General features: G+C 32.4%; 1 protein-coding gene and 1 pseudogene across 1 annotated transcript; both read left to right on the top strand.

The window, feature by feature from the left end:
• Window positions 1-3991: 3991 nt before the first annotated feature.
• LOC100801757 (protein NRT1/ PTR FAMILY 5.6) lies at window positions 3992-11167 on the top strand. The gene is made up of 4 exons (XM_003529063.5): window positions 3992-4263; window positions 8691-8908; window positions 9129-9676; window positions 10071-11167. Exons 1-4 carry the CDS (start codon window positions 4122-4124, stop codon window positions 10942-10944), a joined length of 1782 nt encoding a protein of 593 aa, XP_003529111.1. The 5' UTR covers window positions 3992-4121; the 3' UTR covers window positions 10945-11167.
• Window positions 11168-13335: 2168 nt separating this feature from the next.
• Window positions 13336-17386, top strand: LOC100784096 (mitochondrial substrate carrier family protein B-like; annotated as a pseudogene).
• Window positions 17387-22241: the final 4855 nt, after the last annotated feature.

The following is a 22241-nucleotide window of genomic DNA, read 5'->3' as shown; positions in this document are numbered from 1 at the left end:
TACACTCACCCTAATTAAAAAGATTGATAAAAAATATTTCAGACAAAGAAATTAAAGAAAATTAGGGTTTAATTCAGAGCTAAAATTAATAATAATAATAATAATAATAATAATAATAATAATAATAATAAAAATCAGAGCTAAAAAGCAAACAAATGGAAAGCAAGGTAAGGAAGAGACCTGTAATGAGAACCGGCCAAATGAAGGGTGTTCATCACTTGAATACGATTTTGTTGTTGGCAATATCTTTTGATAAGAGCAGTTACCGTAACAAAAAGAATTGATATCTTAAAACTTTTGAAGATTCGCATGATGCTAAATCGTAATGGTTGGATAAATAACCAAATTAGGAAGGTGTACGTAGGATAAAACAATTTGCATATTTGGCTAGAAACACTGAATCATACATATATCAAGTTTCAATCTTTTGTGCCTAACGTACTTAATGGCGACATCAAATTTTGGATATGACACGCTTTTTTCTTGAGATGTGATCACCTTACTCCTAATCGATAACAGTACAAATTTTAAAATTTTGGTTTGGTACAAAGGCAGGTTTGCGTCGCGCTCTGACAACAAAGCATAAAATAAAATTTTACAAAAAGAAAAGTGAAAAAAGCAAAGATACATAATTGTTGAAATATCATGGCCTTTTTGTTTATACAACATTCTTTTTTGCAGATAAACACACAACATTTTTTCTCATCAAGTGTTATGCACTTTTTTTTTTGAGGGAATAAAGACTTTACATATTTGTAGAGAACAAATTAAAATCAATTAATGCTGAGTGTTAAACACAGTAAAATGGCATTTGATAATATTTAATAAAAGTTAAATTTTATCAATATAACTATTGAATTTTGTGAGATTATCTTAATAGCTAGTGTACCTTAATGCCACTCAAATCTTTGTTATTGAAGTTATGATATTGGCCACTTCTCTCACTTTACCAAGGAAGGCCAAATCTTCTCAATTTGCTTTTCCATTTCTATCCTCTTCGAACTCAATCCTCCACAAAGGTATTATGATTAATTACTATTAATCACACTTTAATCATCACACAAATTGCATTGTTTGCCTATATAAGTCAGTACATATCTACATTATCTTTATGCAACATAGTCTAGGTATTAGTTAAATTGATATTTAAAATTCAATCACAAAATAGCAATAAATTCACTTGATTAAGATTTTTTAATTTTCTCATGATTAGACTTAATTAATTTTAAAGATAAGTTATTAGTAAATACAAATAAAGTACAGGCTGTGAGATTGTTGTTAGAGTGAGTGGATGTATATAGGTTTGGAGGTACGATGGTGATTGCAAGCTTGGTGAGTCAATGAAGGTTCAAATGGTGGTTTACCAGTGTGCTTGTTCATATTTTAACATTGGACATTCATTTCCATAATTTGTTGCTATATGCGTTAAATTTCTTTGGTTCTAAGTGTGAATGAGACTGTTGTTCACTGGCTTGAGTAGGTTGGTGCGATGACCCCTCTTTCATCAAACGAGGAATTAATGTTTCTCCAGTAGAATTGCATGTCCATGAACAAATAAGTGCAAAAAATTTGTAGTATGAACTAATGAATAGTGTGTTTGAGTATGCGTTTTAATCGGACATAACGTGAATTTTCCAAAGCAATAAATATTATCTTCTCTATCAATGCGTGACTTTGACGTGGAAAAGAAAACATACAAGCGTCGGTGCAATGTTTTTCCAAGCACAAAGGAGAACATGTATCCGAACCAAAATTAAAGCATTCCACAAACACATCACCAAATTGTTCAACACCATCCCAAGGTAAGAAAAATGTGTGAGGAAATATGGAATCTTCAATGATTTTTCCTCGAGCTGAACTTCAATGTGGTAACCTGGAGGAGCTTTGACGCTAAGACAATGCATGTAAGAAATGATGAAAAAAGTAAAACTAGAATGTTTGTACTTTGAACTTACTAGGTTTATCTGTAGTGCTGTGTTTGAGATCGAAGAGTAGTTTTCCCTACGTGATGCACGGTATATGAAGGATGACTATGTTATTGAATCCCTTGATTCATAATACTCATTCCAATACTTCAACAAGGGCTTTTTACGATGTTTTTTCATCAGTATTTGCAAAAATGATGTAATAACAAGCACTTTAGTGGCATTGTTATAATTTTTTTAAACTTGTCTACATCAGTCAATTACTTTATAACCCATGTAAATATAAATTTTTACACCGATTAATAATATAATTGACAAAGAATACGTAATTTTTACATTGATTATATAAATAATCAATGTAGAAATGTTTTTATTGTTAACTTCCCGTCTTCTTTTGAGCGTCTCATTATCGTGCCTCTGTTTCACAAACTTGCTAATCCTTTGCATTATTGCTCCCACCTTCTTCTTGTACTACCATTGTCCTAAACCGATGTAAAAATGCTAACGAAATTGACATAAAAAGTCAGTTTGTAGTATTATTTCCAATGGTTTGTGATCATAATTCAATGTTTTGCCCCCATAGGCTTATGCATAGTTAAAACAAGTGACAATAATCATTGGACTGAAATCAAGTATGGGACGATTGGGCTTGGTAACTCTTGAGTCTATTATTTACTTTATCATTGAGTCATAGTAGATCTAGTACTACCCTAAAAAATTAATGTAAAACTTTTTTTTTTTTGGAAAAAATGTAAATTATATTAAACCCAAAATGATATAATAATAAACGGAGCATACCTGCAGTTAAAGAAAATCAAAAGTTTCCCTAATACAAGGAAATCTATATCAAGATACTAAAATAAATACAACAAGTGTGTTTATCTATAACTTAATCTTACTAATAATCTCTATCACAAACATTTACATCTAGATATAAATGCTGTGAAGCCTAACAAATACAAATATGTTGAACTGTTGTGGTTGGTTGAGATATAATTTAGGTGCACAATGCAACACTGAAGTGTGGGCCCATGGAAGATAATGGGCATATATGGATATGGTTATTCCTTACAACAATGATGTTACCATATTTCCATTTTCCAAGACCTTTCATTTCAGGTCTTCACCAATTAAAGGAACGCGCGCGTTTCCTTTTAGTGTAACTTCTGTATGTTGCGTCCCCCAATATAAAAAAAAAAAACTTCTGCATTTTGCGAAGAATTTTGGCCTATCACAAATATCACATTGCATGTTAATCCAATTTGGATAAATTAAGTTATTAGATTTTATTTATAAAAATGATTTATTGCTCTCCTATAAATTAATTCAATACTTGAATTTTATTTCAATAAATTTTGTTATCAAATTTATCAGAATAAGTTAGTTGAAATGATATACAGAAATTAAAGTCATACATTTAGGATGAAAATGACATTAAATAATTATACGTCTAAGGACTTATTTGATATTTTAGGAACTTATTTTATATTTTCTTATTTTTAAAGATTAATATAACAACGTTTTTTTTTACTGTAAAAGATCAAAGTGGTTGTTTACTTTATGTAATACACTTTATTTTATTAAGCAAAGATTTAATTAAACACTATACTATATATCTAAATGTACGCGTTGTATAAATGGTGAAAATGGTGTTTTTTTTTTCCTACCAGAAGTTAAGCTTTAATTAGAGGAAATTTTACCATAAATTAAAGAGATTAATATTTTCAAATGACGTAATATAGGTGTACTATTAAAATGTTCGTTCTCTTCTAAAAAGAATAATTAAAATGTTCGTTTAATCTCAATTGATACAAATACCAACATAAAAAGATTAAAGGCCGGTTTTTTTTTTCACACCTTCATTTGTGAGGAAAGAGAAAAATTAGAAGGAAAAAAAAGAGAAAGTGATTTATAAATATATGAGTCTAAGAAATTATGGTGAAAAGAAAATCAAGAATGATATAATTAAAACTTAAAAGATATCTTTATTATGTCAACAACAGAAAAGAAAAAAGGAATAAGTTTTCAAAAAAAGAAATAAAGAAAGAAAGCAAATCCTCCTCTATAAAGAGAGGTCCTGAGGTTAAAGGTTGGTGCGTGTAAATAGATAGACACTAGCAAGAAGCAAGGCTAGAAGGGTTAGTCTTCTCTACTTGCAGTAGAATTAAAGTAGCAATACTGAAGCAACACTGCAAGATGGAGAAGAAGGTTAGTCTTGAAGTGAAACCAGAAGAGGGTGATGAGGTGAAATGGGTTCTTGATTCTTCAGTGGACCACAAAGGCAGGGTTCCACTCAGAGCTTCAACTGGTTCTTGGAAAGCTGCTCTCTTCATTATTGGTAAGGAGTTTAATTAGTTGCTTCAATACAAGTTAATTATTAATATTGCATTCCATATATACTAGCTAGCTAGTTACTGGATTTGGACATGCAGTTTAATTTGGTTTTATGTGTTGTTTTCTTTATGCTCCTTTTGGTTCTCAATAAAGTGTAGGGAAAGCTTCTAGCTCCTATTCTTTCTCAAACTTTCACCTACTACTACTACTACTCTTGAAATATTTCCTTCATGCATCTATTTTTATCACTTCTAGTTAGCTTTAATCAGTTACCAGAGTCCCTCCTTGTGTTTGCTGAAACCCTTGTTCTTGAGCTCTACATAATTTTTTGTCTTCTGCACTATTGTATATATATATAGTAATAACACAAAGATGCCTCTACTAAAATGTTTTATGAAACGAGTTTGCATAGTGTGGCTTCTCGCATGTTACATCTGAATGAAGAATATATTGACCTAAAGTTATTGGCTTAGTGATAGCTGCTAATAATGACAAATAATTGTTAAAGAGGCGCTCCTTGTTTAATGAAGAATATAGTTTTAGACAGTATGGTGTGCTCAGTTAAATAGTTTGATTAAACACTTGTTTGATAAATTTTTAACAAAAAGGATTTTATTCATAAATTTAAAACATCTTATAATAATAAGTTTTTCAGTGAAACTTATTAAAATTATGAGTTAAAAATTAATGTTTATAAAAAAGTTGTAAGTCACCGTACACTCCTTAAACATAGCGAACACAAAATAATAAATTGGGAAAGATTCATATATATATATATATATGTCTATATTTTCTTTCTGTTTTCGCTCCTTAATTATGCCCAACATTAAGCCTTCACAATCTCTTTTCATTTTCATTAGAATAAATTCCTAAAATATGCTGCATTAATCGCCCACACATGCATCTATATCATCACAATATATATTCCCTGACACAAAGCAAACAAATCTCATAAATAAGAAATGCCTCATCCAACTTATACGTACGTACATACACACATATAACATTATCTACATTTTTAATAATCCAAATCATCCGAGGAGAATAACTTTTCTTATGATTCATGAATATAGATAGAATGCATTAAAGGAGTTTATGAAACATCTATTCCATCCGAAGATATAGTCAAATCATACTCTAATACAGAAAACGATATGTTGTGAATAAGGTTCTCAAAAGCTGCATATATGCATGTCGCTTGGTTAGTGGTTTAGACAAGTAGTCGGAATAACAAGCTTCTACACTATGTTTTAGATATGCTCAGACTTATTTATTTATTTGGTTACAAAGCAATTAAGAAAATAAAAAAAATTTATAAGGACTCTAATTTTAAAATCAAACCTCTTGAAAAATGATCTAAGATCTTGTTTTGATATATGATTAAGAGTCCTTTGGAATTGATAGATTTTGAGAGTCTCTTTTCTTGAAAAAAATTCTATATTTTTAGTAGAAAATTTATAAAAATACCTTGTATCCAAACAGAACTTAATTAGAATATCATTTGAGTGGTCATTTATCAAGGTAAGAATCATATCCATATATATATGTTCAAGCGTAAGAAGAATTATTGCTCTGAACAAAAAAGGGGAAATGATTATGGTCAATTTCCCTTGTACTCCACGCTAGTTTAAGTAAAAAACAGTACGACCATGAAAAGCGGTGGATTCTCAGTCCCACATATTAATACCCACTACCCACTAATAGACATTATCATAAGACCATTAAAATTATGATATGATAAACGATATCAACCACATAAAGGCTAATGGATGCTATCACTAAGAATGTTGCTATTAGTAGTGGTGCTTCTTTTTAAGATACTGACCCTGATTTAAATCAATCGTGTTAAGTATTTAAAGGTTGAAAACGTACGTGATTATTGTACATGGACCATTGCATGAAACTTGTATAGTGTATATATAAAGTGCGGCGCTGAAGTGGCCGACCTTATATCCTTTACCACAAACTAATAACAATTTCAGGATTCCAATTGAGAATAAGCAAATTTTTCAGAAACCACGTGAATCGTGATATTCCGCTAGTTCTGAAATTCTACCTGTTGTATGCATAGTAGCATTAATTGAGTTCTAGAACACACAATTTATATATGATCATATTTCATTATAACTTAAAACAAATTCCACATATAATTAAATGCATGTGTTGTTGTTAAACTTTTAAAAGAAGTATGTAGAATAAAAAAATATAAGATTGATTTAGTAATAAATAAAGAAAAGAAAGAGAAATCTTAAGTTTGAATTTTTCTAAACACTAATAAGAAAGAAGAAGAGGAAGGAGACATTATGAGTTTGAATTTTCTCATTAATGAAAATTAACAACTAAAATTTATTGATAAAACAAAAGTTAAATGTATCATAGAATAAAATCATTTTATGTGTTTTGTATTTTTTTTCTAGGAAAGTGTATTATGATCTAGTTAAAAAATATTGAATATATTATTTGTTTTATTGATTTTAAATATACATTGTTAACATTTTTTAAAAAAAATTGCCTCAATTCACACTTAAAATCATTTTTAAAAAAATTAATTTATTTCTCCTAAAATATATTTGCATTAAAAATATGAGAAGTAGTCTAAAATTTTATCTAATTAAACATGAGTTGCAGTCAAGGGGTAATAGGCAGGAAACTAATACACTACAAGAAACCACCTTCATAGAAAAAAAATAGTAGAGGACCAATCCTGAACAAAAGGTAAAACAGCAAAATTAGGAAGAACTAATTAAAACATAGCTTGAACTTATAAGGATAGCTAGCTCATGCTTAATTTATCCGCTATGCTTGTCGGAAGGAATGAAACTAAAGAACTGACTCGAAACTCCAAAGCCAAAATCCACTATCTCCGGTGTGTACCCTGTAAATTAACATGGTTACATGGGTGTCAACATTATAAAAAGCATGTTCAATAATGAACCTTATCGTACTATATTAACTCAATCCGACTCTACAAGTGGCTGTATCTTTAATTTTATTTAAAAAGGCACATATCTTACATTATTTGGTTTAACATTCTTTCTAATATTTATATATCAACTTGTTTAAAAGACTTAATAATAAAAGACATGAGACTGGACCTTGTGTTTCTGATGTAGTGCATACATGTTGATTTGCAAACAATTCTTTGCATTATGTGGTTTTATATATATTAATTTTGTGAGGCCAAAGAGAAGACAGTCCGATTCTAGAGAAGACATTCAACGGATTGGAACCAAAAAGAAAACATCTACTTTCATTAGCAACTCGTGCAGCTCCATTATCCCAAGCTTTAAGAAATTCTTTTGCACCTACCTAGCCATGAACTTGATTTATATATAATAATAACATTTGAAGGCTGGTTTAAATTATTAAAAAAATAAATTTTGCTACCTCCAAATAAACTCAAAGGTGTATATCCAAACATAAGGTCAGATTTTCTTAACTGTATCCTAATCCTTAAACTCATGACTATGATGGCTATCTTCATCTTGGTTATGACACATCACACACTTGATTAGAATGAGACATTAATTTCCTCCTATCATATTTTGTCAGAAGAGCATTTGACATTAAATTTCTATAATAGCAAGCTAATGCGCTGTGGACCCCTCCAAGTCTATATCGTATTAAAAAGAGAGAAATACTTAATTTAAATGAATCAAAACCTGGGACCTATGGGAGTATTTATTTATTTTTTAAAAAATTTCTCCTTTTCATATACAAGACTTTGACTAAACCCATGATTCTCTTCGCGTGTCAAAATGCAAAGAATGGAATCGTACCTGTTTGCTTTCTTGTCCAATTGAGGCTTTCCAAGTACAAGATTAGGGATTTGTGGCTCTAGTAGTTTGTTCTCTTTCAAATAGTTGATCGATCCACGTTTGTACGTGGTCCTTTGAATAATATCTTCCATACACATAAGCATCAAGCAAGTAAATTAAAATCACTATATTAGTTTTATGTATCTATCAAAATGTTAATATTACCACTTGAACTTACAATATTAAATAACAAGAAGCTAACAATTTTCTTACATTTATTTAATCCAAGACTAGCATTTTTTTTTACAAATAGACTAGCAAAATTTTTGTCCGTATTTATCATGTATTCTATACTGTAGCATATCTTAATTTCTTTTTTTCTTCTTAGTTTCATGCGATTTGGGTAGCCCAAGGATCTCAATTAGAGAAGAATTGAAGAATAAATATGGAAATAATAACTTATTTATACCACTTATCTGAAAGAAATTTACTACTTCAAATTAATCTGTTACTTACCAGATGCTCTCAAGATCTTCCAATTTAGAGTACCTAAATATTAAGTAACATGTGTTTATACAATCAATCATGATTGGAGCTTACAAGTTTGAATCAAGTTGTTTATTTTCATCAAGTGCCATCAACCATAAGATTTTAATTTGATCCTTGTTTTCAGCTATTGAGACTAGCGAGAGATTGAGCTACTTCGGAATAGCAACTAGTTTGGTCCTTTACCTCACAAAGGTTATGCATCAAGAACTCAAAACAGCAGCAAGAAATGTGAACTACTGGGCTGGTGTCACAACTTTGATGCCACTGTTTGGTGGATTCATAGCTGATGCATATTTGGGCCGTTACTCCACTGTGCTGGCATCATCCATTGTTTATCTCATTGTAAGCTCAATCACTATTTCATTACAACCTAGCGCTCAAACTGATTTTACTCTCAAACATACTTTTGAACTCTTACACCGAAAATCCAAACATAGCCTTAGTATTACAAATATTATCATTTTTTTTAAAGACATATATTTTCATTATTGATTTGTACATTTCCTCTACATCTTCTAACTAAGAAAACTTGTTCTCATAAATAAAAATAAATAAAATGCAGGGTTTGGTTCTCCTTACTCTGTCTTGGTTCTTACCAAGCTTAAAGCCATGTGATGGCACAGACATGTGCACTGAACCAAGGAGAATTCATGAAGTGGTTTTCTTCCTGGCCATTTACCTTATATCTTTTGGAACTGGAGGGCACAAACCCTCCTTGGAGAGCTTTGGAGCTGACCAATTTGATGAGGATCATGATGGAGAAAGGAGACAAAAAATGTCCTTTTTCAATTGGTGGAATTGTGCTCTATGCAGTGGACTTATTGTTGGAGTGACCCTCATTGTTTACATACAAGACAACATAAACTGGGGAGCTGCTGATATTATCTTCACAGTGGTCATGGCCTTTTCACTGCTCATCTTCATAATTGGAAGGCCATTTTATCGTTATAGGGTACCAACTGGGAGTCCCTTAACTCCAATGTTGCAAGTTCTTGTCGCTGCCATTTCCAAAAGAAAGCTTCCATATCCTTCTAATCCTGATCAATTGTATGAGGTTCCCAAGTATAACAGCAACAATAGAAGATATCTGTGTCACACTAACAAACTCAAGTAAGTAGCATGACTTGCTAGTATTTGGCAAGCAAACACAACAAAATAAAACACTTTCTTTTTCTGTTCTTTTCTCCTTAGTGCAACCAAAATGTATCTCTGTTTTTAACACTGTCTCAGAGATTAATTTTGATACACTATCCATCTAAATAATTTTACAGTGCCAATTAATTAAAAATCACCTTATATATGACTTTTAAAGTAATTATTGCAAAAGTTAACAATCTTATCATATATGACACTGTAAAAACTTTTATACTACCAGTATGTTCTAAACTTCTAATTAAATTCTATGCTTAGAACAGAACTGATTATGATGTTTTGTTCCATTTTAACCTCTCTACCAAATTTATTTTTTAACATGTAATTCATCCTTGGTATAATTTGATTTCAGATTTCTTGACAAGGCAGCAATTCTTGTTGATGATGGAAGTTCAGCAGAGAAGCAGAGTCCATGGAACCTAGCAACTGTAACTAAGGTTGAAGAAATGAAGCTTATTATCAACATTATCCCCATTTGGGTATCCACCATACCATTTGGTATGTGTGTAGCACAAACAGCTACATTCTTCGTCAAACAAGGCACCCAGTTGAACAGAAAGATAGGTGAAGGGTTTGAGATTCCTCCAGCTTCAATCTTCACAGTTGCTGCATTGGGAATGGTAGTTTCTGTGGCCATATATGACAAGATTCTTGTGCCTGCGTTAAGAAGGGTAACACAAAACGAGAGAGGAATCAACATTCTTCAGAGGATTGGCTTTGGAATGCTCTTCTCTATTGCTACAATGATAGTAGCAGCTTTGGTGGAGAAAAAAAGGCTTGAGGCTGTTGAGAGGGACCCCTTGAAGGGTTCACTAACAATGAGTGTGTTCTGGTTGGCACCACAGTTTCTCATTATTGGTTTTGGTGATGGTTTTACTCTTGTGGGTTTGCAAGAGTACTTTTATGATCAAGTTCCTGACTCAATGAGAAGCCTAGGCATAGCATTTTACCTTAGTGTAATTGGTGCAGCGAGTTTCCTAAGTAGTATGCTGATAACAGTTGTTGATCACATCACTAAGAAGAGTGGGAAAAGTTGGTTTGGTAAGGACTTGAATAGTAGTCGATTGGACAAATTCTATTGGCTATTGGCAGCCATAGCCACGGTGAATTTGTTCTTGTTTGTGTTTGTTGCCCGTCGATATTCCTACAAAAATGTGCAAAAGTTAGCAGTGGCTGATTGCTATGAAGGCAAAAGTGACTGTGAGGGGGTGGAAACCAAGGTTTAGGGTCGTTCTAATTTTAATTACTAATGCCATTTAGACAACAGAGGGAAATGCACCAATTAGAACAAATATATTATCACATCTCTTGGTGTCTTATATTTATGCTTCTTATTATTCTCTGTTGTTCTCCCATCCTTAAATATGGTTTTGGGTTAGTTAATATCGAGATCCTATAAATACTAGTAAGTAGCTTAATGCACAATGCATTTTCACATACTCTCTGAAATGGTAAATCCAAACATCTTATGTCAATTTTATAACAAACCATGCCACTTAGCAACACAATGTTATCACTTACCAACCCTATAAACCATAGTCAATTTCAACTTTTTCATGTTTTCCGTCTATACCATCCTCAAATTCTTTCTGAAAATTTCCTCATTGTGTGCCACCTTATCCAACAGTCATTTTTTCTTTATCACCACCTACAAAAACAAAGCGCTGTTCGTTCTAAAATCTATAAGGAAGCACTTCTGCACTCCAATTGAACTATGCTAATTAATGAATTGTAGTTTGATGCTATTGTAATCTCAGAAATCAGAATCTTAGTTTTACCTGAGTAAGAGAAAATGCCAAAAAAACATCAGAAACATTACAACTTCAAGTTAAAAAAACAACTCTCCACTAACAAAATGGTCCTAAAATTAGTTATGCCATGACCAAAAAACAACAAAATAACTATTCCCTAAAAACAGAAACAAGAGAAACAAATAAAATACATTCACAATTCCTATTAGCAGTCTTAAACACATTTACTAACACTCCTCCCTGCTTTAGGAGTTGTAATTCGAATTTGCTAACTGATAATGAAACGGAGTAAATATCTGTTGAATTTCTGTTTTACTGTAAATCAGATAAATATCTCCATGTTTCTCTACTTCTCATAAAAAAAATAAGTTGATGTTGAAATTAATGCTTGGTTTTCCCATGAAAGAAAGGACTAGGAGAAATAGCAATAGCAACTTGGTTTTCAACAAGAATCTCCAGTCTCTTTCTATTCCAAGTTAAGATTAAATAAAATCTTCCTTGGCCACAAAGCTTGATTAACAAAAGTTGTGATTGTAAGATCAGTGAATCCAGCTTCGGTTGTAGATTTCAATTCGGGCTATTAGGCTGAGCTACTACAAGCCAGCACATTTTTGGATTGGGCTAGCTCGATCAAATTTAATGATAGGTTGGAATTTCGCTAGTAAAGTTCAGACTTTGCCTGGCCACATGAACTGGTTCATGGTAAAATGAAATTGTATTTCCGTTATTTATTTATTTTTTCACTCTAATTATATACAATGAAACCGTGATTATGATTCTGTAGTACAAGTGAACGACTCTAACCGTGTTTCCATGGAAAGAGTATTTTTGGAAATTAGTAAAAAGTTACTCACGTGAATGCTGAGAAAAACAATTTTAATTGTGTGAATAGTAGCTCCCATCAATTATTTATCAAACCCAAGCATAAAGATTAGCGTTTCTGCGGCCACCAAGAATGAGCAATGGAGTTACTCATTGATGCTAAGAATCCTAATCTATCAGTAAAAAAAATAAAAAATTCCTAATCTATCATTATTCATTAATACCAAATAAGTTAAGGCACACAAGTGCAAGCAAAAGGTTTGTTTGATTTGCGTAAAAATAAAAGAAAGTTGTACAATATAAAGTTCAGTGTTTGATTTTTGGCAAATTATATTTATATTTCTTTATTTTAGACAAATTTACTCAATACATTTTTTACCTCACATAAATCTTCTTTAATTTATATAACAAAATATCATAGTATACTTTTTCTGTTATAAATGGAGGGAAATTAAAATATTGTAAAAAAAAAACTTTTGAGAGACGTCAGTATAAGCATAAATAGAACAATATAAGTACATAAATTGATAAAAATCCTGTTTCGGCTCCTATAAAATTAAATTTATAAACTGCAATAATTTTATTATAATTTTTAATCGTTGATTTCAATCAATGATATAAGTACATTTTATCCTCTAAATTGTATTTTCTGATTTTAGAGGAATTAAATCCGATGTGATAATATCACATTAAATTTAAGAATTTCAATAAATTTGTTTAAATAACTCTAAAAAAATTAAAACAATTCGTATAATTATCTCAACTTATAAAATCAAAACTTATATACAATTAATTTTTATACAAAATCTATCACACCAATATAATAAAGAATAAATAATGATCAGAAAATAAGATTTGAGTACCATGAGCGTGATTGAGTATCACAAAATAAAAATGTTTTGAATAAATTATATTTTTAATGCTTTTATAGTTTATTTGGTGGATAGAATACGATATAATATGATATAATATCTATCTTATCCATGCTATATATCTATAATTCATTGTTTGTCTCTAAATTTTTTCTAGTTTTTCAATTTCTTTAAATTCACAATTTTTGGTTAAACTTCATCTATTGACCGTACTACACCCGCGAGAACTGCACCGAACTCGTGGAATAAATCACTGCACCGTCCCACTCCGTAAAACCCTAATTCGTTCACACCTAAACCCTTTTCCTTTTGTTGTTTTTCTTCACTTCCAAGGCTTCACTTTCTCAGAATTAAAACAAATGCTTTTCTTTTTTCTTTTTCTTTTTTGTTTTCTTATTCAGCTGTTTATTTATTCTCCTTCATCTTCACGCCCTGTTCCTTGTCGAGGAAAAGACCCATTCCATCACCCATGTATGATGTAACAACAACAATCCATCATCCTCTCCTGGGAACTAGCATTTGAGGTTTCCGAGGTTAATCGGGTACTCCGAGTAAAAAAAAACAGAGAAGAAGAAGAACAAGGGTCTTTTTATTTATTTATTTTTCTGTTAAAAATTGAATTTTTGGGTGTTGGGTATGGAAGCAGCACGAATGGGTGTGACGGTTGAAGGTGGGCATGGAAACAAATCAAAAACAATGTGAGAATGTTGCAGCAGCAGCAAATGGGAACGGTGTCTCAGCTTCTAGCGGTTGGATTAGCCGGTGCTTTTGCCAAGACCTGCACTGCTCCACTTGCACGCCTCACCATCCTTTTTCAGGTTTCTTTTTGATTTATTTAGAAAAAGTATTTGTTATGAATGTGTTAGAGATTTAGAGATTCCACATCGACTATGGAATGGCCAAATCATGGTTTTAAATAGCGTTCCGCAACCGCAATTGTGGCCGCAATGTCAAGGTATTTTGATTCACCGTCACCGCAATGGCTGCATCAGCCGCATTTTCTTGCAATATAAAGGTTTTCTGACTTATCGCAACGCGACCACGACTGCAATTTAAAACCATGGGCCAAATTAAAGTATATAAGTGGTGCAACCCTCATCATACAAGCTGGTTTTGTAAGGTAAAGTTAGACCCATGACACACATTCTAAGATTTTGAATTTTGGGTTGCCTAGCATGTCATGGATGTGGATTTTGAGGTTTTGGCTTCTGGTTTAGTTAGTTGGTTGGTTGGTTTCAGTGGTAGATTCAATTCGAATCTCATTTGTCAACTAATTGAAATGAAATTCATAGTACATAAGGTTTTCTAGTATGTGTGCCACAGAAAGAAATATCATGGAATATTTTGAGTTTAATTTTTATACAATGTAAGGCAATTTTTATATTCTTGTCTTGTTTACTTAGGGAATGTATTGGATTAAGATTTTAAAATACTATTTTAAAAAACTTTGTAAGGATGGAATAATGACTTTTAAGATTTTTTAAAAAGATTTTTACAATTAGAATTTTGTAATTCGAATTTTAATGGATTTATAAAATATGAAATCATAAGATTTAAAATGACTCCATGAATTTTTTAAAAACATTCAAAATTATTGATAAAGATCCATGAATTTTTCTCACCTAACACTTTATCGCTTTCAACAAAAAGACAAGGGATTATAAACGATGGGGAAGAAATACATGTCAATTGGTAAAAAAGAAAGAAAGCAAGAAAGTCTTATGAAATCTTAAGGGTTTGGGTGAGATTGTTTGATGTGTATTTTCTACTAAATTTTTTTTATTAAATCTATTAAAATTCATCCTGAAAAAAAATTCATCAAATTTTGTATACTTTTGAATGACAAAAGACTTTTTTTAAGTTATAAGCAATATTAATTGAATATCAACGGAGTTTATAGAATTCCTTAAAAAATCCTAGTCTTGATGGAATATTACATTACTTATTTCTATTATTTAAAAATCTTGATTGAATACCTCAAGACTTTTTTACTAAAAGAAAATCATTTAAAATTCTTTGAAATCCTAATTGAATACACCCCCTTAGTTTCATTTGTTGTCTCCATTTCAACTTTAAATTTTCAAGCTTCAAAGTCAAATTGTGATAATTGTTTGATGAATCATTCTTCTGCTGGTAATCATTATTGCATGGTTGTAACTATTTGTTTTTTTACCTTCAATGACATTTAATAATCTCAGAACGTAAGTTAATTGATTTCATTGAAAAGGATAGAGTGTATATCCATCATTCTCCTCGTTAAATTCAAATTCAGTCCTTTCAAGTAATGTTTTTCTGACTATTTTACATGCGTTGGCTTTATCAGGTGCATGGTATGCATTTTGATTTGGCAGCATTGAGCAAGCCTAGCATTTGGGGTGAGGCTTCACGTATTGTCAATGAAGAAGGATTTAGAGCATTTGGTGACCATAGCTCATCGTCTCCCTTATTCTTCAGTCAACTTCTATGCATATGAATGCTACAAGAATGTAACGTCTGATGCTCTTCACATAATATGTATATGGTTCAGAAGTTGCTGTTTATGTTTCTAAAGTTTGAAACAATTTCATTGTCTCTTTATTGTGTTACAGCTATTACGTTTGCTTCTGGGGGAGAAGCATAGAGGAAATACAGGTGCAGATCTCTTTGTACACTTTGTAGCTGGTGGTTTGTCTGGCATAACAGCTGCTGCAGCTACATATCCTTTGGATTTAGTGAGAACACGATTTGCAGCACAGGTATTTACCAATTGTTGTGAGTTGAGAAATTTTCGGAGCTCAGTTTTTGCATTAGTGACTTGATTATATTTTAATTGGCATTTAGTGTTCCATTGAATTTGATCCAATTTGTAATGACTTTATGTTTGAGATTTTATTTTTACTGAGTTGAGACTAACATGCTATGTTTCTTTGCAGAGAAGTTCCACATACTACAGGGGCATCTCACATGCTTTTACTACCATTTGCAGAGACGAAGGGTTCTTGGGTCTCTACAAAGGACTTGGAGCTACATTGTTGGTATGCTCATGATGTATTTTCAATACCTTTTAGCTTCTTTATGTTGATGATCCTGCTATGTTTTACAAATGACATAACTGCTTATCTTGTGCGGTACAGGGTGTTGGTCCCGATATAGCTATAAGCTTTTCAGTTTATGAGAGCCTACGTTCTTTTTGGCAGTCCCGAAGGTGAATATCTGTATTTGCATTGAATTGAGAGTACATTATGAAGGGGGTTACCTCCTCATGATTGGTGTATATATTTGTAAATATTCAGTCTATTTCTTTAAAATTTAGGCCAGATGATTCTACTGTCATGATCAGTCTTGCTTGTGGCAGTCTTTCAGGAGTTGCATCGTCAACAGGTAAGGTGCTTATGGAATGTTGCTATCTCCAATATCATTTTTTTTCAATTCTTGAGTGTTTCTTTTAAATATAATTTTAGATAATAGATTACATATCCTGTTCCAGATATGATACATGCCTTTTTCTTTGAGCAAATAATGTTAATTAATGATATGATTGAATAAATTTGTTTAGGTCTATTGGGTATGATTGTAGTTTTCAGTTTTCAGATTTTTAATGCCAAATATCTTGTGTCAACTGGTGTAAGCTGACTTTCATCTCATGAACGATGAACAAGTGCCCTCGTTTGAAACACACAATGCCTTAGCGCCTTTAAAATGAATCAGTTACGTAGTGTAGTTAACTTATTTTTTTGTAAGAATATATAATTTTGTCAGTTATTGTCAATATAAGCTTTCCCAAGAAGTCATATGATAGAAGCTAGTTATCTTAAGATAGGAGCAATTTTCTCATTTGGGAACTTTTGTGTTTAATTGATGTCTCTTGCAACATGCAGCAACATTCCCCTTGGATCTTGTAAGGCGTAGGAAGCAGTTGGAGGGTGCTGGTGGTCGAGCACGTGTCTACAATACCAGTTTGTTTGGGACATTCAAGCACATAATTTAGAATGAAGGGGTACGAGGCTTGTATAGAGGCATTTTGCCTGAGTACTACAAGGTTGTTCCTAGCGTGGGCATTATCTTTATGACATATGAGACATTGAAGATGCTTCTATCAAGCATTCCAAGAGATTAACATTAGCATAAAGGGTGTTGCTAGGTGCATCCAGTGTTATTGGTGGTGCACCCAGCACCCCTGTGAAAAGACAAAAATATTTCCGTGTATTTTTTAAAAAAAATTTGTGCACAAGGTCATTGAGGTTGATCCGTGTATTGGTTTTGGTTGATTCGCAGAAGAAAAATTTGATCCATATGTGACCTAGATGATCCGCGAGTCATTTGCGGATCAACTTAATCCGCCGCAATATTGCGGATCAAGTTGATCCGTGAGTAGCCTACGGATCAACTTGATCCGCAAGCAAGTTGTGTCTTTGTTTTTTATTTTAGATGAGGATTATATTTTATTTTTGAATACGAATAACATAAAATTTGCACGAATTGAAACGTAAAATCATTCCAAACATAAAATAACATTACATTAGCTTCAAACATTACATTAACTTAAAGAGAGTGGAAAGAAATAAAATTTGCATCAAATACGACAATTGAGCCATGTTAATTTTGCAACAAGGACATAAATATATTATCTTTCATGTCGATTACATGCTTACTAAAAACAGTTAAAATTTCTATTGGCCCGAATTTTTTTCAGTAGTTAGAATGCACTAGCACCTTCATGATGTCATCGTTGGATTTCAGTTCAATAATTTCGAATTTGATAATTTCATGTGAATACTTATAGTGACTTGGTTGTCGAAAAAACAATCGTCTTACCGTTGTGTTTCATGAATACCATAAGGGGGAATCCCATGAGGCGCAACTTGTTTGATCAAATCCTCCAGTTCGTCCATAGTACATTCGAAAGGAATGTCAAACTTTTTGGGATTTTTTCCTGTGAACGAATAACCAACAAACTCATTTTGGCGTGATATGTTTCACCTCCCATTATAGGACATCATGAGTAAGGGTCATAGTGACTTGAAGTATGTTTAATATATCATCTGGTGTTCTACCAATGGTACATAATAACTCAATCAGATCAACACTTGAAAATTGATTATTACACATTAACATTGTGTTAACATCATCATTATTTTTCAGTTGCATACATTAAAAGCAAAGATGGTTACTTGTATCTGTGAATGACTACCGGTAGTAAATTTCATCCAAATATTGTTCGTCAGTTAGTTGAAGGGTATTATATATTCTGGTTTTTAATGTTTGAAAATCACAAGCGTTGGGTACTCGAAAAGGTACTTGAGTAGAGGTTTGAAAATAAACACCACTGTCGTTGTAAACAATGGAATCATTTGGAAAAATAAAACCTAATATGGAGTTCACAATTGTCTGACTGCTTGTTTCTCCAAAAAATGTTATACTTTGTTCAAAGAGTTGAGTTAGGAATGAATGTTTGATTTTTTTACCGTGTTCAACTGTGTGATATATATAGATGAGTTTTAGTACTATTAATTCAATTTTTTAGAATAAATACATACGCATGCACATGGTTTTTGTCTGTGTTGTCAACCACACCAATGACGTGACGTGATAACACGTTTTATGTTAACACACTTGCATTTCCCAATGTGTAGTCAAGTTTTACAGTGTACTGTCACGCTTTATGTTAACACGCTTGCATTTCCCAATATATTGTCAACTCAGACAATGATTTATCATACATGCGTACTTTATTTTAGTTGCAACAATTATTTTTTTTCGAATAAGCAACAAATTTTTATGTTAACATAACAAATAAACAAAGGTATATTGTCAATAATCATTTAAGTCAACATACTCTCTTTTGTACACGTCAAGCTTCAATAATGTTGCATTCTACTAATATATGGAGTTGGCCACTGCTTCGCCTAAGTATGACAATTGGTAGACCATTACAATGCTATCGACGGTAAAGGACGACGATCTTTTAAATAAATCTGTCGTACATGCAAAAATAAATAAGTATTAACTCAATCGTACACAACTAATTGTATAAATATAAAAAAATTTATATCTACAATGTACCTGAACAAAATGATTGCCATAGACGTGACTGATATAAATTATGCGATGCACCAAAGGATCTCCCGGTGGTTGACTTCTAAGAGGAAAAAATGTCATGCTTTATTGGTGAAACAAGGATACAAGGATTACATTATACCTTGATGCAATCACATATCTCATGTCGGTTATATCCATCCACTCATCCACAGTGACCTGAATGAAACAAATATAGATGTCAAAGTCTATTTTAAAGTTAAGTCTTAAAAATCAAAAACACAAATTAAATATCGTGGTTAACCCATCAACATGTAGTGACATCCTTAAATCCTCAAATTTGTCTGTGCCACCAAAGAGCTTCATATAGTCTTCTGTGAATTTGGCAAGTTCTATAAGTAGATAGGTGCAGACCAACGACTAAGAGGCTTCACTCATACCTAATAAACCGGCAATCGCCTGATATCCACAATTTCCATCAGCTCCAACATCAACTATATTATCAATGAAGACATGGATAAATGACTGAAATTGATCCAGCATAGACATCATCCTTCTTGGATTGGGTTGGTCAGAAGATGATGAACTACGCCTCACTGACGAATTGTTATTTTGCTGAGAATGAAAAACATCTACATACTCCCAGTAACTTTGTTGACCTTGGGCTTCTTTTCATCGGTTTCTTCAGTGCACCTTTTGTGTTAACCTTTGCTAGAGGAGAACACATCGAATTTTGATCAGGGTATGCAATTCCTCGAAGCTTTGTCTTCAGAGAAAACTTACCACAAACATCAAGTTCATCAAATCTTTTGGATATTATTTCGATTTTTTCCTTGATGCTCACCTTGGGCTCAAATATCCCTTGATCTGAAAAACTGAGTCTCCTCCAGAACATATGGATTGAATCCAATAGGATACAACCAACAACATATTTGGATAGCTCACAAGCACAAGGAAGATCGTGTGTTGTTCTCATCACACAACCACAACTAGAAGGATTGTTGCCAGCATAGTGAACACGCTCAAATTTAGTAGCAATCTGATTTAAAGCATACCTTGAAACCATTCCAAGAAGATTCTTGTATAAGGTTTTTTTGAAGACATGTCCAACGACATGTGAACTTGTTTCAAATGATGCTCTAATTTCCGTGTGTTATAGTGTCATCATGTTGTTCATGGCATCCCAGACACTGCATAAGTCTGCAAGGCTATTTTGTAACACTTTTTTTAAAGCCCAGTGAGCAGATTCAACCCTACATTTCAAATACACAAATAACAATAAACATATACAACAATAAAAATCCATCAATTCATCAACGTTAATAGAAATAAGTGAACAATTTCATACCTGTTTGTTGTTGTGTTCCCTAAGTGCATCACCTTATTTGTCCACGCGGTAATAAATTTTTCCTTGTGTGAGATTATCCATATATCCTTCACATAATCAACAAACATTGGCCAAGGTGAACAAACCATTTCAAACCTCTTCAGGTACTCATCAAACTACTGCTCCGAAGGACAATCAACAAGAGTTCCCCAGGCATTCATGACATATTCCCAAGCATTTCTTTGACTAATTAATGATTTACATTTGCCCTTCACATTCTTGTTTATGTGAAAGGTACACAACAAATTTGTACACTCAGGAAATACAATTTTCACTGTATTCATCAATACTAGGTTTCTGTCAGTGACAATAACTCCAAGGAGGACATCACGTCTTAAAAATATACCTCGGAACCGTTCTAAAGCCCAAATCACATTATTAAGACGTTCACCCTCCAGATATACAAAATCGGTAGAGAATGTCATCCCAGTTGGTGTCACCTCAACAAAATCGAGCAGTGAGAGTCTGTACATGTTTGTTTTGTAAGTACTGTTTATCAAAAACACCAAATTACATGCGTTGGATAACTTCACTGCATCAGGGTGACACCAAAAAATATCACGAACCACGTCTTCATCCTTTAATCTGTTCTAATGAATATACTGATCCCGTTCAAGAAGCTTCATTAGATGCTGCATTTCATTATCACTTCCTCTTATGGAAGAACGATATGCACTTTTTGCATTGTATATTTGTTTGATGGTCGTACAACTATTCACATTGTGCTCCTTCAAAGTCAACAGAATGTTTCTTAGTTTGACCATTGACTTCGTCATATCAGCAATAAGTGTCTTTTCAATTTTACTCAATCACCCGGCATATGAATGTCCAACTAATGACTTGGCCAATTCATGATTATGAATCCCACAAATCAACTTCGTCATCCACCCTTGTCCTCCCACCACAAGCTTACCACGAAGCTTGAAGGGATACCTATATTTCCTAGTCTCAGTGTCTCTTCTAACAAATTCTTTCTTCCTACACCTATACTCGCCACTCCTTTCACAGTCAATTAACACAAACAAAGTCCTTCCTCTACTACATGTGTTTATGTCAGACCTTACAATCACTGCCACAAATCCATTTTCATAAGCAACGGATTGAGCCCACCACAAAACATCATCTCGGCTGTCAAACACCTACAAACCAATCCTGATAATTTCAGTTTCCTACAACATATTTATTTTATTAAATCACTCAAAATCATGAACATTATTACCTGAGAAATATTGAATGCATCCGAACAATCAACATGTGGTTAATTCACACCACATTCTTCTTCATTTTCATCATCCATATCCACTTATTCAGGCATTATACCTTCATACATCCACTGATCTTCGTCCCTCTTAACAATAAATCAAAAAATTTAACACAAACATACAACACATAACATACAAAACTATACATAATAACTCATCATTACCAAAAAGCCAAAACCCTATTTCATTCTACACGTATAAACAATTCAAATAAAAAATGATAATACAAACAAAGTAATAAATAGAAAAAATAAAACTTTAAAATAAAATTTGTTACGGATCAAGTTGATCCGTAAGTTACTTACGGATCAACTTGATCCTCAAAACACTTTTGGATGAACTTACGGATCAAGTTGATCCGCAAACTTTTTACAAATCAAGTTGATCCGTAAGTTCATACTTGATCTGCGACAA

Source organism: Glycine max, chromosome 7 (genome assembly GCF_000004515.6).
Source record: "Glycine max cultivar Williams 82 chromosome 7, Glycine_max_v4.0, whole genome shotgun sequence".
NCBI classification, from domain to species: Eukaryota; Viridiplantae; Streptophyta; class Magnoliopsida; order Fabales; family Fabaceae; genus Glycine; species Glycine max.
This window is presented reverse-complemented; position numbering and strand designations above follow the sequence as displayed.